Source organism: Triturus cristatus, chromosome 6, assembly GCF_964204655.1.
Source record: "Triturus cristatus chromosome 6, aTriCri1.1, whole genome shotgun sequence".
NCBI lineage: Eukaryota > Metazoa > Chordata > Amphibia > Caudata > Salamandridae > Triturus > Triturus cristatus.
The window spans coordinates 1,081,665,534-1,081,682,045 of NC_140589.1; the positions used below are offsets into that span (position 1 = coordinate 1,081,665,534).

Sequence of the window (16,512 nt, forward strand, 5' to 3'; positions counted from 1 at the left end):
CATAAGCGCTAACTGGCGCGATAGGAGGGCTTTTTCATGGGTGTCCCATGAAAAATGAGCGCTGACTGGCGCGGAGGAGGGTTTAGCTCTGACACATTAAAGGCAGGTACGTCGGACTCTTAGTTGTAGGTGGGAGTCTATAATCTTCTTAGACTGTTCCAGGGGATATTATCGTTCAAGCCTGCGATATGGCTTGATAGGCGATACATCCATCTTTGTTCTTTTTCAAGAAGGCGGTTCTGGATGTTGGGGGAGTTGGGATCTAGCGCTTCTATGACCACCCATCTCATGTCGTTGGTTGTGTGGCCCGTCTCAAGAAAGTGGTTTGTCATCTTGGTGGTGTTTTTTTTTTTTTTGCATCGTATGGTGCTGCGGTGTTCACAGATCCTGGTTTTGATTTTGCGGGTCGTCATGCCGATGTATGTGAGGTTACAAGGGCAGACGATCCGGTATATAACATGTTCTGTGTTACAGTTAGTGTGTTTCCGCAGTTCCCATACTTTTCCAGGTCCCAGGTTAAGGCTTTTTACTGTCTCAGTGATGTGCCAAACACTACAGTTTCCGCACAGGAAATGGCCTGTTATGCTTGGGAGCCCCCAAGCATTTAAAACCGTGCTTGCAGGTCTTTGTGGTGGTGGTGGTCTGGTAGAAACTAAGGCGTCTTTTATGGATCTTGCTCTCTTGTTGGAGAGAAGGGGAGGTTCCCAGTTGAAGTTGCCTGTCTTCAGTATTTTCCAGTGTTTCCTGATGATTTGTGAGACTTTGTTGGTCACGGTGTTGTATGTTGTCACACATCTTAATGGTGGTGGGGTCGGTTCTCGTGTATGGGTTTCAATGATTCCTTCGCGTTTCTGGTTTCTGGCCCTCTTGTTGGCTTTCTTCGTTATGTGTTCAGGGTAACCACGTAGGTGTAATTTGTGACTCAGGTCTATGGCTTGGGTTTTGTAATCTTTTATTTCGCTGCAGTTTCTGCGGAGCCGAAGGTATTAGCCATATGGGAGGTTTTCGCGAAGCGATCTTGGATGGAAACTGGTAAAGTGAAGTAGGGAGTTGCGAGCGGTGGGTTTGAAATGAGTCTTGCTCTTGAGGAGTCCTGCTACCGCCTCAATGTCCAGATCCAAGAATTGTGTGTGAAGCGAAGATTGGGATCACATTTGTTAAGCCAGTCACAGAATGTGTACAGGGATTCGCTTGTTCCTTCCCAAATCAGTAGAATGTCGTCGATGTAACGTTTATAGAATTTGATTTGGGAAATGCGTGGTTGGTTGTTGTCGAGAAAATGTTTGGTCTCGAAGTCGTACACGTACAAGCCCGCTACACTTGGAGCGAAGACACTCCCCATGGAAGTGACGTACTTCTGGAGGTAGATTTTGCCCTCATATTCAAAGAAGTTTTCTTTGAGTGCAAGTGTTGCACATTCCAGAACGAAGGATGTAGAAGTGTGGTGTTGCCAGTTGGAGTTGTTCAGGGCTTTTTCTAGTACTCTGAGGGTGTCATCTTGTCGGAGGCTTGTGTATAGGCTCTCCACATCAAGAGATACTAGGAGTGAGGTGTTGGGGTCATAAGGTATGGCCGCTATTAGTCCTATTAGGTCTTTGGTGTCTTTGAGGTAAGTGCTGGTTGATTGTACCAGGGGTTGTAAGAAATGGTCACAGTAGCGTGACAGGGGCTCCAAAAGTGATCCAATGCCCGAGACGATGGGGCGTCCAGGGGGTGATGTTACGTTCTTGTGGATTTTAGGAACAATGTAAAAGTACGGTATTTTGCCTGGCGTGGTGGTTAGGAATTTGGCCACTCTCTTGGAGATCTGGCCGGTGTGCTCTGCATCCTCCACTAGGATGTGGATGCGTGTTTTTAGAGCTGTGCTGGGGTCGTGTGTTAGTTTCCCATAGTTTTTGGTGTCATTGAGTAGTCGCTCACATTCTCGATAGTAGTCCTCTTTGTTGAGTATGACAGTGCCCCCTCCTTTGTCGGCAGGTCTGATTATAATCTCGGGGTTGCTTTTCAAAGATTGTAGGGCCATTCGTTCTGACCTGCTAGTGTTGTGAAAAGTGTTGGGTTCTTCCAGAGCTTCAATTTCTATGAACACAGTTTGCTCATACACGAGTATTTCTGCTGGAGTTGTGCTTGGAGGTGGGATGAATGTAGACTTTACTCTGAAGGGAGTGTCCCCTTGAGGTTCAGAGTCAGGTTGAGTGGAGGCGTTCTCAAAAAAAGCTTTAAGCTTAAGTTTACAGAATAACTCTGCTAATTCGCAATGTAACTTGAATTTGTCAAGTTTTGCTGTGGGGGCGTAACCAAGTCCCTTTTCAAGGACTGCTTCTTCTGTTGATTTGAGAGCATGCTTGGAAAGGTTGGTTATGAGACACAGCATGTGCTCGGGCCTGGTTGTTGGTCTCTGGTTTCGCTCCTTGTCAGTGCCCCCTGTTGTGGGTTGTCTTCCCAGTGTACCTGGTTCCCTCTGCGTCTTCTTCCACGTCCTAGTCGGCCTCTTCCTAAAAAAGGTTGCTGTTGGTTTTGGTTCATATATGGTGGTGGTCCAAAAGGTGTGTTCCAACCGTATCCAAAGTGTGGTTGCATTTGGGGATACATTGGTGGGTAAAGTACGTTGGGTCCCGGGGGTCCTTGGGTCCATGGTTGTTGCCATCCTGTTTGTCCACCTCTGCCCTGTTGTCGTCTGCGATGGCTACTGGTGCTGGAGCCGCTGCTCCCTTTTGAGTCATCATCGGATGATGCACCCGATGTATCTGCTCTATTCGGTGGTTGGTAATCGACTTCAGCATAAGGGTAGGTCTTGGCATATGAGAATCTTTTTAAATCCTTCTGGAATATTACCCTGTCTAGCCAAAATGGGTATGCCTCACGTTAGGATAAATTGGTCCCTGAAACTTTCACAAATACGATCATCAAAAACTGTAAACAGGAGATTATGGTATGCTTAGATGAAAATGCAAATAACAAAGATGTGTTAGAGGATTTATCAATCATTGCAGGGCGTAATAAAAAGGCTCTATTAATAAATTCTAATAAAAATCAGGGTCACAAGCGTGGGTGGTTCGATTAAAAATGCACTAAAGCCCACTCTAAACTAAAACATTGCCTACATAAAACAATAAAAACCGATCAGAGATCGCAGGGGTACGAAGAGATTATAACCGTACCCTGAAAGAAAGGAAGCAACGGTTAAAAAACGAAGCATAGCGCGCTTTGCACGCAGCCTCAGAACTCAGATAGTTCTGCCTTTTGGAGGGCAGTTAATGCATCATTCCTGTTGAGCGAAGATAGGGCCTCTATAGAGATTGCCAATAGTGAGTCAGAGTGGGTGCAGCATTATCTAAAAGTATTTGATAAACCCCACTCTGTTTCCCCTAACGAAGGAAACCCCGTACTAAGCGTAAGCTCAGAGCTGATAACTAACTCCCCTAACCCAAGTTTTGACTTGGGTGAAGTTGTAACGGCCATTTCCCTAAGTAAAGGGGCAAGACACCCGGGCCCAATGGCATCCCGTGGACCTATTTAAATTCAACACAGAACTCTGGGTCCCCATTTTAACCCAAGTTATCAATGCTAGTAACAAGACAGGTCCCATTCCATCATTGCTAGTATCTATTTTGGTCCCTATCTACAAAAAAAGGGGACAGGTCCAACCCAGTCAACAATAGGCCAATATCATTACTTGATTCTACAGTTAAAGTAATCGGTAGAGTCCTCCTATCAAGGCTTGAAGATTGGGCGGCGGAGCATTCGATCATTAGCAACCTCCAATATGGTTTCCGCAAGGGACTAGGTACGGTAGAACAAGGCCTGAACCTGAACATGATGATTGGCAAATATATAAGGGCTAAAAGGGGTAGACTATTTCCTGGCCTTCGTGGATTTATCCGCGGCATTTGATTGCGTTATCCACGAAAAGCTTTGGAATATTCTGGAAACATTGGGAGTGGACCCACCTATAATTCTCTTTATAGCACAGCTATATCAAGGGGCCAATGCAACGGTCAGGTTTGGGGCAGGCGGGAAATGCACTAAACACTTTGAGGTAAAGCGAGGAGTGTGACAAGGTTGCTTCCTCGCCCCTTTTCTATTTACTTTATACAAAAACCATCTGGGAAGGGCGATAGTGCAAGAGTGTCAGGACTTACCCCTAAGAGGTAACCGCCCAATCCCCGCACTGATGTACGCAGACGATGCGGTGCTAATGGCCCGTACCCCGATGGCTTTACAGAGGGTTATTGGCTGTTTTGCTAAATTCATGCCTAACTTAGGCCTGAACGTTAATATCCCAAAGACCCATGTAATGAAGTGCGGGACCGGTAGTAGTAAAACCTGGCCTTTTGTTATAAACTCTAACGAAATCAAATGTTCAGACACATTCTCTTATCTTGGAATTTTATTTGACAGAAGGGGGACGTGGTCTCAGGCGGTCAAAACGAGGAAGCTATTATTTCTTAAAGCCGTAGCCGCCTTAATAAATTTCAGTAGGAAAATTGGTAAAAGGGCCCCAACAGAATTACTACAAATATATAATGCTAAGTGCATTGCAATTGCCACTTATGGAGCAGGTATATGGGGCTATGAGGACGTGACAACCCTGCAGGTTATAGAGAATAGGTTCCTGAGATATTTATGGTCTATTCCAGCTAGCACCTCTTCCTTTATCTGTCACACTGAATTAGACATTTACCATCTCATGACCATAATAAAAATCCAACCAGCATTGTTGTGGTTTAGGATCTGGACCACAGAACAGACAATTTTAAACAGACAAATTCTAATGGACTGCCTTAACTTAGATGGGGTTAACAATATAAAATGGCTAGAATATATTAGAAAGTTCATGTTCAATATAGGCCACCCAGAGTATTTTGTTGACCCGAATACAATAGGCTCCATATCAAGGAAGGATTTTAAAAATAAATGTTTGTCTTTTATGGAAGATCTTAGAAGAGGGGTAGAAATAAAAAAGCCCACAGTGCATGCCTATTACTCCACCTTAACAACCTTCAAAATACAGCCCTATCTAGGGCTACCCATAGGAGATTATAGTAGGTTTTTGCTAACCCGTTTTCGCCTGGGAACCATATATAGAACAATTTCATTCCCAGAACAGAATGATTGGTCGAGGGATCTGTGCAAATGCCCTTGTGATGGCCTATCGAACCAGTCGACCATTCACGTATTTTTCTATAGATTTTACTTGCGGGAAAGAAAGAATTGGATTCTGCCCCTTTTAAGGAAAATTGGCCTAAGGCAATGTTGTCCTGCTTTTCTAGATCTACAATTACTGGAAGATAAATATACTATCACATCTGTTTTACTGTTTTTAAAGAACGTTTTTAAATGTAGGAAATCAATTTTGTCGTAAACCAGGATACGTTTTACTGAAAGATCTGTCTTAAGAGTGATAGATTTCATGTAAGTTATGATTTTTTTAGGAGTTTTTCTATTGTGCTTTCATGATTATCATGCGTTATAATCGAATAAAGCGTGTTTTGATATGTGCATGGGAACATTATAATCGAATAAAGCGTGTTTTGATATGTGCATGGGAACAATTGCTGGAAAGTATTTACAAATCCATTTTGGTGCCTGGTGGAATTCAAAAGGTGAGCAATCCAAGATACATCAGAAGCAAAAAATTGCAAAATTGGTCCATTTGTGACTTACTGCCCTAAAAACTCTTGATTTTCAAAGTTAAATGGGTAAAATTACATAGGAAAAAGGGTCCTAAAATTAGCAGTTCTACTTAAAAGTTAAGTAGCCCCTCGTAAAAAACGTCATGTTCATGTCAGTGATATTTGTGTTATCATGGAATGCGTCTCTTCTGGAAATTCCCAACACCTTGCTGATGCTAAATGGATAAAGTTTGTTTGCGATTGGGAATCGGCATTCTTATAGGCCACCTCATGTTTTGCCACTTTAGAAAACCTTAAAGTGATCAATATGTTTTCTTATCCAAGCCAGATTTTGAGGGTAAAATAGAATACCATGCAAGTTGTAAAAAAACATTATCTTTAGCTCACTAACTTTTAATATCTTATAGGAAATATGAAGATAATATATTGCTCCATTATATATTTAGACAACTTACAATAACAGCAGTATTGGCACCTAGAATTCCAAAGAGGGTTGAAACTCTTCGACCAATTCCAGACAGCATGCCCTGTCCCTGTTGGAGAAGACGCTGATGGATCTTGCCTGTACCATCAGGAGTCAATCGAACAAGCTGGTTTGCTGAAGATGATAAAACAAAGCTAGCACCCTAAAAAAAAAAAAAAAAAAAAAAAAGAAATGTAACATCTTTCAGTAAAATCCGGTATTCATATAGTCTGTACTACAGAAGAGAATTCCCAGCTTCTTATTTTAAGGTACTGTTGGTCTGGCTTTCTAACACACATTCCATACCCTTGTATAACAATAAGGGTCAAAGGTAAACCACAGTATTTTGTGATTATTCACAAATCACTTGATTGTTGTGCATCCGCTTTAACAACTGTGTATGGTATAATGAGTTTTTCTGTTTGAAAAATGCAAAGAAACTCCTGCGGAGTGACTGTACTGGAGAGAGGGCAGTTAAATTGAATCTCGCCACCTCATTTCCGCCAGATCTGGTGATCAGCAGAGGTCGGACTGTCATGTATATGTGAAGCCAAGTGTGTCTGTGTCTCACCCAATTAGGTGTTTTGCTTATGTGCACTGCTCCCTCAAGCGCCTGTTTTGGTGTCTACATTGACTTGCTAACCTCCATCGCCTGATACGGCTACCTCTCTTAAACATAGCTGACTATAAACTTCATGCTTTGTCAAAAATCTGGGAATTACAAGCAACAACCCTCCTGCTGTAGTTTCACGTACTACAAGAAATTACAATGTCCTCCTTCACAGGGCCTCCACGATCATACCAAATGTATGGCCACCTTAAGCAGGGAACCACTGTCTTGACCTACAATCCATTGTTCCAGGAAACAAACCTGGATTTTACGTTCCCCAATTGTTCAAGGGATTTTACCTTCCCAATCCTAACCTGTACCCTTTTTTCCCCAGCAACCACCATGCCTCTACTAAAAGAAGACACCAGTTTGCTTCAATTGTCCACTGGTGCTTCCTGCACACCTACTTCAAGTCTCTAACAGAAATTCCTCACACCTTTCTTTTCCACCCTGCAAACAAGTAAAAACAAGCATCTAAGTTTTTAAGGAACCATCATGTAACAACTCATCACCAGCCCATGCTCACATATTCCATCTGCTAGTCTTACAGCCAGTAAAATGGAGCATCACAGAGTGTTCCATGATTTGAGAGAAACATGACTTGATATCAAAACACTATGTAGGATGACAATGTAATGGTGATTAACTAACAAAGAATGCCTGATAATAAAGTACAAAAAAATAAAGTTATAATTTTAAACAGTTGGTTATGAGAAACTATATGTGGATTCAGTAAATAATCATACAGTACCTTGACAGCAGTAAGAAAAGAACAGAGGTTGCCTCCAAAATCAACAGAAGAGTCAGAGTAGGAGCCCTCATGCACAAGACTTGGCCAGTAACGAACAGAACCTTCACAGATGGCAGCCATCACTGCTACAGACTTGAAAATAAATCAGAAAAAATAATGATGTCCAGATAAATATCCTTCTCCGTCTGTGCATGTGTTTTGTCAAGCACAAACACTCGTCTCAATTCTATCAAGGTTCAGTAGTAAGAAAAGTACCAAATGAGTAAGATCACAAAAACCAATGGTGTACAGAGTTTCAGGTTAATTTTACTAAATACAACATTTGAATGCCTAAAGGTTACACAGATGTGTTGTATTATGTAATGCATCGCCCCATGTCCCCATCTCCATCACACACATTACCCTCTTCTGTTAGACATTATCAACAAACTCAGCACAAGCACTCAACATGCATTCTTTCCCTCATTCAGGAGTCAAATTTGCCAGGTGCTACAATGATACCTGCATCCTCATCTTTATAAAGTGACTTCGATAAGTCTGGCATGTTGCTTTGCTACTCTATCATCGAAGCCAAAGGAAGGGAACATTAATAAAATAGCAATAATAACACTGCTTCTTACCACAATGTGGCAATTTCCAAACACTCAAGAGAATAGGTGTACCTACAACCCTATTTAATGGTACACCTGGGCACAGCAGTATATCTGGGCCAACAGATATACTCAAAGGACTAGAGTTCCCCCAAACACTTTCAGACCTGTTCAAAGCTGCTTACCAGCCGTAATGAGAAGCAGCTGTCTTACCCACTTAACACCTAGAAACTGCTCATGCCAATGAGCTTCCCATAGGAAAAGAAATAGGGCCTCGTCTCTTGGCTTGGATTTCTTTTTAGCATTCCATCATTAAGTGCTTCTACTGTACAAAATATGAAAAAGGAACACCCCCCCCTGTACTCACCAACGTTACTGCCTCAAGATCTATCGGGCAAGAAGAGACTCCATATATGCAGACTGAAAACTTTTTTTGCATGAGATGTGGCAGATTAGAACAACTAAATTGTCCGCGCTGTACTGCTCCTTAAAGATGATCATGAGGCCAAAAATAGGGCTGGTACTACAGCACAAATGCAGCGCTTAGAAGATCATCGCAATATAGACAAGCTTGATGGTCCGGATGTGAATTACTATTGGGGAGTCACTTTTTGAGGTCTTTGGGGTTGATTAAGCATTCAATTCTGCCAACTAATAATTGCAGCACATCTAGGAAGGGTATAGGGTCCAAAGCTAAATTACCAGTCAGCAGTCTTAAGCTTGACTTCTTTATGGAAAGCCTTGTTACCAAATAGTTATCGTTGCCTAAAGAGGATAGGTGTTAAAAGGACCATCACTGAATCGTTGATCCATAAAGGCAGTCCACTTGTCAAGAAGTGGTTCAAGCAGCATACCAACACTGTTTTATCAGCCAGTCTCCACTGGTCAAGCGATTTAGTCACCACATCATTTGATCCGGTCTGTACAGAGCACAGTAAAGGCCTGTAGAAACTCTTAAGATATACATAGTTGACATGATGCTCCCATGTCTAATATCAATACTGCCATCTGTAACACAAGTGGCAGCAGGCTGCCTATTTTTCATTTACCTCCTCAAACAATCCCCTAATGTTAAGGTGCTGGCAGAAGTACTCCCTTTGCTTCAATAACAAGGGAGATTGTGCTCAGTTGGCAATCTAGACTATGCCCTGGCTACAAGCCAGCATGAGGGTGTAGGATAAAGAATTGAATCCGACACAGTCAATAAGGACAGGTATGTATGATGGGTTGGCAATTAACCTAAAACAGTGCCTGGTCACTGTGTGGTGGTTGATTTCAGAAGACCTTTTTCTCTCTTAAGTGTTAGCTTATGATAACTGGCGTAACAACTTGAACACTGTGATTAAGGCAGACCCTTTGGGCTTTGTCTACAAACCACTTGTTCTGCTTCAAGGAATGTTTTTAGACAACAGTCCTACTACCACCTTGCCATCACCTTGGTTTCATTGCTCTCTTTCTAATAGGTTAGCCCCGCTAAAATCTCTGGATTCAACAAACTGACAGTCTTCGAGAGTGTCCTTTTTTTGGGGGGGGGTCGTGGCCAGCAGCCGAGACGAATGGCGGCTCCCTAGAGAGGGTCCTCAGCCCTCGCCGTAAAATCCGCTAATTATCCTAAACAAACAAAGAGATCAACCTGAAACTCAGGTTGGAAGAGTGCCTGCACCTCCTGCGGCTTTGTTGTTGGCGTGAAATAGACCTGAAGGGTCAGAAAATAGCTCGATATCCAGACGGGCGGCCGGCAGAGAACATAAGATGGCGGCAGCGCTGTGCTAAATCGGACTGAGCCCCGGAGGAGGTGGGGTAGGCAGACCCAGCGAGATCCAGAGCGATCGCTTGCTCTCACTTCAAGCGGCGAACTCGGACCCATCGGAGATCGCATGGACATCGGAGGCGCGGTGAGTCGGGGGCGGTGGTGCAGTGTGGGCAGACCTGGCCGGATGGTTCAAAATCGAGGCTGAGGCCTAGAGTGCGGCCTTACCGGAGGCGGACGCCCCACCCCCCCCCCCCCCCTCCTTGCGCGCCCTTCGCGGATCAGCGAGACAGAGTGAGAGCTAGCGCTATTTAATTAGCAGGCGCAGGAAAACAATTGACAACGGGCCACAAAACAAGAGAAGCACTCCTATTTCCAAAGAGACATTCAATTCATAACTAATACGTGGAGTGGAAGACCACAGTCGCCAAGGGAATAGAAGAAAAGGAAAAAAGTGACATTGGGAACCCTGACTCAAGAGGGGGCCACAAAGCCACTCTGACACTGTGACAAAAAAAAAAGAGGGCCCAGGTGAAAGGTAGAGCCCAGACCAGCGCACATTGGGGCCACAGTGCAACAAATACTGGTGCTACACCAGCACTCCCAACTTGCAGTCCAGTTCCAGCAGCCCCCCCTGGGAAAACCGACAGGCCGCCGGGGGGACGATTTCCACCGGGTAGGCGGCGAGGATTACCAGGGTGGGCCACAAACAGGGGACGAGTTTCCCAGTGAAAATGGCGAGTGGAAGGGGACCCAAGGCCTCGGCCCAAACTAAACTTGCTAAATATGCCTGGGGCAAGGCGGGAGAGGAGCGGGACACAGAGCAACCAAAAACAACGGACGGGAAATGTGACCCTTTACCATAGGCAGACCTCACACTTTACAACATCAAGGAGGCCATTACGGGGGTGCACACATCCCTAGACTCAGTGAATGTGGAGGTATCCCTGCTCCGGGCGTACTTTCGCAAAATGGACGTTAAAAGTAAAAGTCTGGGAGACACGACCGCCGCGCTCCAGGCGGACACATCACAGCTTCAGCAGCAAGTTGCAAGTTGCAGACGCAACAAGCCTTGATGGCTAAACAGCTGGACGACTATGAAGGGCAGGCACGCAGAAATAACATTCGAATTTTGGGGGTCCCGGAACGCGCAGAGGGGCCGGCTGCGGACCTCTATGATGAAGAGCTAATCATTAAACATCTCCAACCCAAGAGACTATCTAGCTACTTCTCCATTGAAAGGGCACATCAGGTGCCGGTAGGTCGTCCTAAGTCTAGGCCCCCCATGCGCCCACTCATTGCGCGTGTCTTCAATTTCAGATACACAATCCTGCAAACGGCCAGAACAAATCCCCCAAGGACGATTGAAAACAGCGTGGTCACCTTCTTCCCAGACTATACTGCAAAAGTCCAAGCTTAAAGACTAAGTTTTATGGAAGTCAAAAAAGAACTAAGGCAGCGGGAAGTGAAATACGCTATGTTATTTCCTGCAAAGCTACGAGTGGAATTGGAGGGGAAGACGTGGTTCTTCTCCACACCAGAGGAAGCCTGGGACTGGATAGAAGGGTGGAGAAGAGTTGGGGGCCCGCGGAGGGGTCGAAACGGAGGAACGCATTCCCCTAGCCACACACTCGGACAAGGCCGGGAGGAAGACACATCCTTGGCCGAGAAGATGCGTGGGGGAATAGACTGAGCCTCTGCATGGTGAAACCGATACTGAGCATAGACTATTGGTGGAAGTAACAGAGACAACGAGGGACTCGTATGTTGAGGCTGAGTAGGGATGGAAGGCAGGCATTGAACATTACATTATTCATTATGATTACTATGGCAAGGCGAGGGTGACAGGGCGGCCAGCGAGCACCCGCGAGCATATTGGGGGGGTAAGAGACACTCTGCCTAGTTCGGGAGTGGGTAGTTTTGAATCCACGTGCAGGGGGGCAGGGAGGGGGGAGGAAGCGCAGGTACGGGGAGGGGGGATGGGATGTATGCTTAGTTTGATTTCAAGCGCTGAAGGTAAGTTGGGAGCATATTTCATGATTGCCCAAGACTGTCACAATACGAGTAGTGAAGGTTATCACTGAGTTTGAACACTATATGCGCACCAGGGTAGACGGAGAAGGGAGAGGGGAGGATCTCCTCGAAAGGTGGGCAGTGCTATGTTCGGGGACAATGGCATATGTATATTCACACCCAGGGATAGAGGATGGCAGGGGCTACCAGGGATGTGTCACTGTTGGTAATGACATGGAATGTGAACGGCATGGGAGATAAAATCAAGAGAGGGATAGTGCAGCAATACCTTAAAAGGCAAGCTCCAGACCTCGTGTTACTCCAAGAGACGCATATGGTGGGTAATGAAAGCAAGGCCCTTACAAGATGGGGATATAAACTGCTGGTTCATGCGAACTTCACCTCGGGTTCTTGAGGGACAGGTTTCTTGGTCAAAAAGAATGTGGCACTTACGGTGAGGCGAACATGGGCAGACCAGCGGGGCAGGTTTGCGGTAGCGGATGTGCTGTGGGTGGGAAGAGCACTAAATGTGGTTTCAGTGCATCTCCCTCCAGCAATGAGAATGGAAGCGCTCGCGGATCTTGGGAAGATACTAGCGGATCTTCCTATAGGCACGCTAATTATGGGGGGAGACTTTAATATGACGATGGACGACAGCAGAGATAGGTTTCCACCCAGACAATCGGCACGGCCGCACAAACACGTGGACAAATTTGCAGGGGCCCTAGGCCTAACGGACATTTGGCATGCGAAACAACCAGACGGAGTACAGAACACCTATTATTCAAATGCACACAGAAGTTCCTCCCGAATTGATTATTTTCTCACACAATCGGGCTCTATTGGCCAGTTTCAAAACCCCCGGGCACTCCCAAGAGGCATTTCGGATCACTCCCCAGTGGCAGTGGAATTCACAATCTTTGAGCGCCAACCATGCAGAGCCTTGACTCTCAGCCTGTGGAAAATAAAAATCTATGAGGCCTATATGTCCCCATGTGCCCCCCAACGCCTATGTGCGCATGCATGTAACCTATGCATTTCCCCTCCATGGCCTTTCCTATCATGTTACTTATGCTATAACGTGGCCTGTCATCATTCAGTTCCCCATGAGAGAAACGACAAATCTGTATTGAGGCCTACACGTTTTGCATCATGGTTTCCTGCACCACATACAAACCCGTGTTTGTGGCTCAGCTAGACTCGAACAGAGGTTTCAGGCCTCGGACGTTCAGAAAGCTGCAGCTGCGTATCCTTGGCCTTACACACTTGGGCCTCAGCCAAAAGGGCCCTGCTACATGGTGCCGAGACAGCATTAAGCACGGTTATCTGCTTACTCCTACAGAGACGCATTCCTGCCTGGAGAAGGAGGGATCAGCAAAGGAGAAAGCCTAGCCTTTCTGTCTCTGTTTGTGAGATTGCAAAGCTCACGTCAGTAAAAAGCCCATAGCCCCCATGTAAGGCCTCTGCAGTAAATGAAGTAAATGAAGAAATAGATGCCACATCGGCTCTTGGTGATGGGCAACCTATGTCACCAATCAGTCTCTGCTCCAGACATCGGATATCAGATAAACAAGATGTGCTGGTCGTCCTGACACTGAAGGCCTCACTCACTGAAGGCCTCACTTCCTGACTTCTCGGTTGCATAGCAACCCTCCCCACGTCAGTTACACGTCATGCTCGAGTTGAGCACAAGTAAGGCAAAGTTCCAGTACAATTCCAGCAGATCACGCAACCCCCTCCAGGTATCCACCCACACTATGACAAATTACCCATTATCATCAAGTGGACGCCCACATGGACGCCCACCTTCACACCTACTTACACGCCCACATGCTCTTATCTCATTCTCTTTTGCTCTTTTTGCTTACGTACATTATAGAGATGTATATATACTGTACTCTGTGAATAATGTTTTGAGAATATTGAGAATACTTTTGAGTCCCTTCCAGATCCCTTGTGGTGATGGTAATATTCTCCCTTTGACTCGAGTCATTGGAATAAAGCCCTTTTTGAACCTGATACCACAGACTCAGCCTCTTGCTTTATGCATGATCCTATTTATATTCTGAAATACATAGAGCGTAATATTTTATTTACGACAAGCCCCTGGAAATTGACGATCCCAGATATTAAAGAATATCTAGTAAAACACACCCAGAATTACTTTAAAGAAAACGTAGGCTCCATAGAATCAGCGCAAGCGGTTTGGGAGGCCTTTGAAGCAGTAATAAAAGGACAGGCCCTAGCTCTCAGGGTAGGGTACACTAAACAACGGCAGCAACAGATGGATAAGGTTGCGAGGGACCTCTAGAGACTAGAAAACGTACACAATATGGCCCCCTCAGACGATACGAACACCGCCTGCTTCTCAAGCAAGAAGAATAGAAGATATTAGCTAGGGAAAAAATACAGACCAAACTCCTTCACACCACACAGACTATACAAACTAGGGGACAGAGCAGGGAAATTGCTGGCATGGCTGGAGCGGAGGGAGCAAGGGGAGAGATGGGTGCCTCAGTTGGTTCTTGGGGATGGGTCACAGGTCACACACCCACGTGACATAGCTAACGCTTTCGCAACCCACCTAGAACAAGCCTACACCTCAGCCATGTCCTACACCTCAGAGGACTCCCGCCAGCTCCTCGCAGACAGTGACATACCGGTATTATCGGACGAAGACAGAGAGGCATTGGAGGGTGACTTAACAGATGCGGAAATTCAACAAGCAATGAGTAAAATTCAATCAGGCAAAGCGATGGGCCCCAACGGGATACCCATAGAGTTTTTGAAAGTGGTAGCCACGCAAGTGACGCCCCATCTACGGGCTATGTTCGAAGAAAGCTATGAGAAGGGTCTCCTACCGGAAGACCAAAGACTAGCATCCATTGTGGTAATAAGCTGGCGGAGGCATGTGGCTCCTACCGCCCGATTTCCCTAATAAACGTGGAAGCAAAAATCTTAGCTAAAGTCCTAGTCCTACGCTTAATAGCGGTCATCTAATCGCTGGTCCACCCAGACCAGTCGGGCTTCATGCCCGGGAGGAATACCGCATTAAACATTAGGCGCATTCACAATGTAGTGGCACGTCGTGAGAACCTTGAAGAAGACGCTGTCATCCTCTCCTTGGACGCCTCAATGGCGTTTGATTCCATCGAATGGCTCTAGTTAGTTGAAGTCAAGAGGCATATGGGATTCGGTCCTAAATTCATGGGTTGGGTGAAACTACTGTATACAGACATTTGGGGACAGGTCCGAGTCAATAATTACACATCCAACCCCTTCCCACTGAAGAGAGGCACCAGGCAAGGTTGCCCCTTCTCACCCTTGTTATTCGCTCTGATGCTGGAGCCGCTGGCGGCATGGGTTAGGCGAGATGCCATGGTGAGGGGTTTGAAATGGGCAGAGGGACACGATGACAGAATATCATTATATGCAGATGATATATTGCTCTACTTGGCATCCCCATATAAATCCCTTCATGGGGTATTGAACATTCACGAACTTCGAGAAATACTCAGGATATGCCATTAATTGGATTAAATCAGTGCTGTTCCTCATCAAGGGACAGGCTCCCCAGCTGCAGTCGGGCCGTACAGTAGAGATCACTACGGAAGGTTTCCGATATTTGAGGATATTTGTGACTCCGGACCCACACATTTTTTATGACCGGAATCTTGCGGCCCCTCTGGCCAGGCTACGAGCAGACGTTAAACACTGGCGCTCCCTGCCGCTGTCCCTGGTGGGGCGAGAAGCCCTTTTTAAGATGCTGGCCCTTCCCCAGATCTTATAAGCCATTCAAAACTGCCCCCACAGGGTCCTGGACTCATATATTGCCGGAGTGGAGAGCGAAATACTATGGGATGGTGGATCCCCTCGAATAGCCATGTGCCAGCTGACTAAAGTGTGGTACGACGGGGGAGTGGCCCTCCCTGATCTCCGCCTTTATTATTGGGCAATGCATCTGGTGGTGGTGAACCACTGGATCTATAGATCCCCGGTGGATCCGGCAGACATGTTAGATAGGTATCAGATGGGAAGGGCAGAATACCAGGAGGCCCTATACTCGAAGACCCGAAAGGATCGTTACATCGGCCCTACTGCTCACACAGTGATGATATGGCACCTGGCGAACTCCCGTCTAGGATGGGCGAAGACCCTCACTAAGGCCACGCCCCTGTGGTGTACCCAGAGACTGGGACTTCTCGGCAGTCAACCTGGGTTCGACAAGTGGGACATAATTGGAATCTCAACAATAGGAGACTTGGTAAAAAAGGGGGCACTTCTCAAATATGGGGACCTACAGAGAGCGTATGATATGGCTCATGGAGAAGTATTTAGATATCTGCAGATTAGGCACAACCTCACTACAGCTATCCCAGACATGACAGATATACCAGACTCGTCCCCTCTAGAAGACAGACTTCTTGATGGCCCACTGCTCACTAAGGCCATTTCACTCATATAAAAAAACTCTGTAACAACCTACCAGACACCATCCACAAATTCCGAGAGAAATGGCAACTGGACATAGGTCCGACAGAGGACGATGACTCGCAGGAGGCACTGATGTCCGCTCGCGAGGCAGCCATAACATTGCGGTACAGACTTATCCAACTAAAAATCTTACACAGATCATATCTCACGGGAATATTCCTTGCAAGGATAGGCTCCAGAGCCAGTGCAACATGCCTTAGAGGGT

The 16,512-nt window shown here is 45.9% G+C and overlaps 1 protein-coding gene across 1 annotated transcript in view; it reads right to left on the reverse strand.

Annotated features, from left to right (window-relative positions):
* Window positions 1-16,512, reverse strand: part of NUP133 (nucleoporin 133) — a 1,584,091-nt gene that overhangs the window by 1,386,683 nt on the left and 180,896 nt on the right. Inside the window, exons 5-6 of the mRNA XM_085611954.1 lie at window positions 7,461-7,592; window positions 6,092-6,262 (exon numbers count right to left, since the gene is read on the reverse strand). Of these exons, the coding sequence (XP_085468080.1) occupies window positions 6,092-6,262; window positions 7,461-7,592 (303 nt within the window). The remainder of the gene's footprint in view (window positions 1-6,091; window positions 6,263-7,460; window positions 7,593-16,512) is intronic.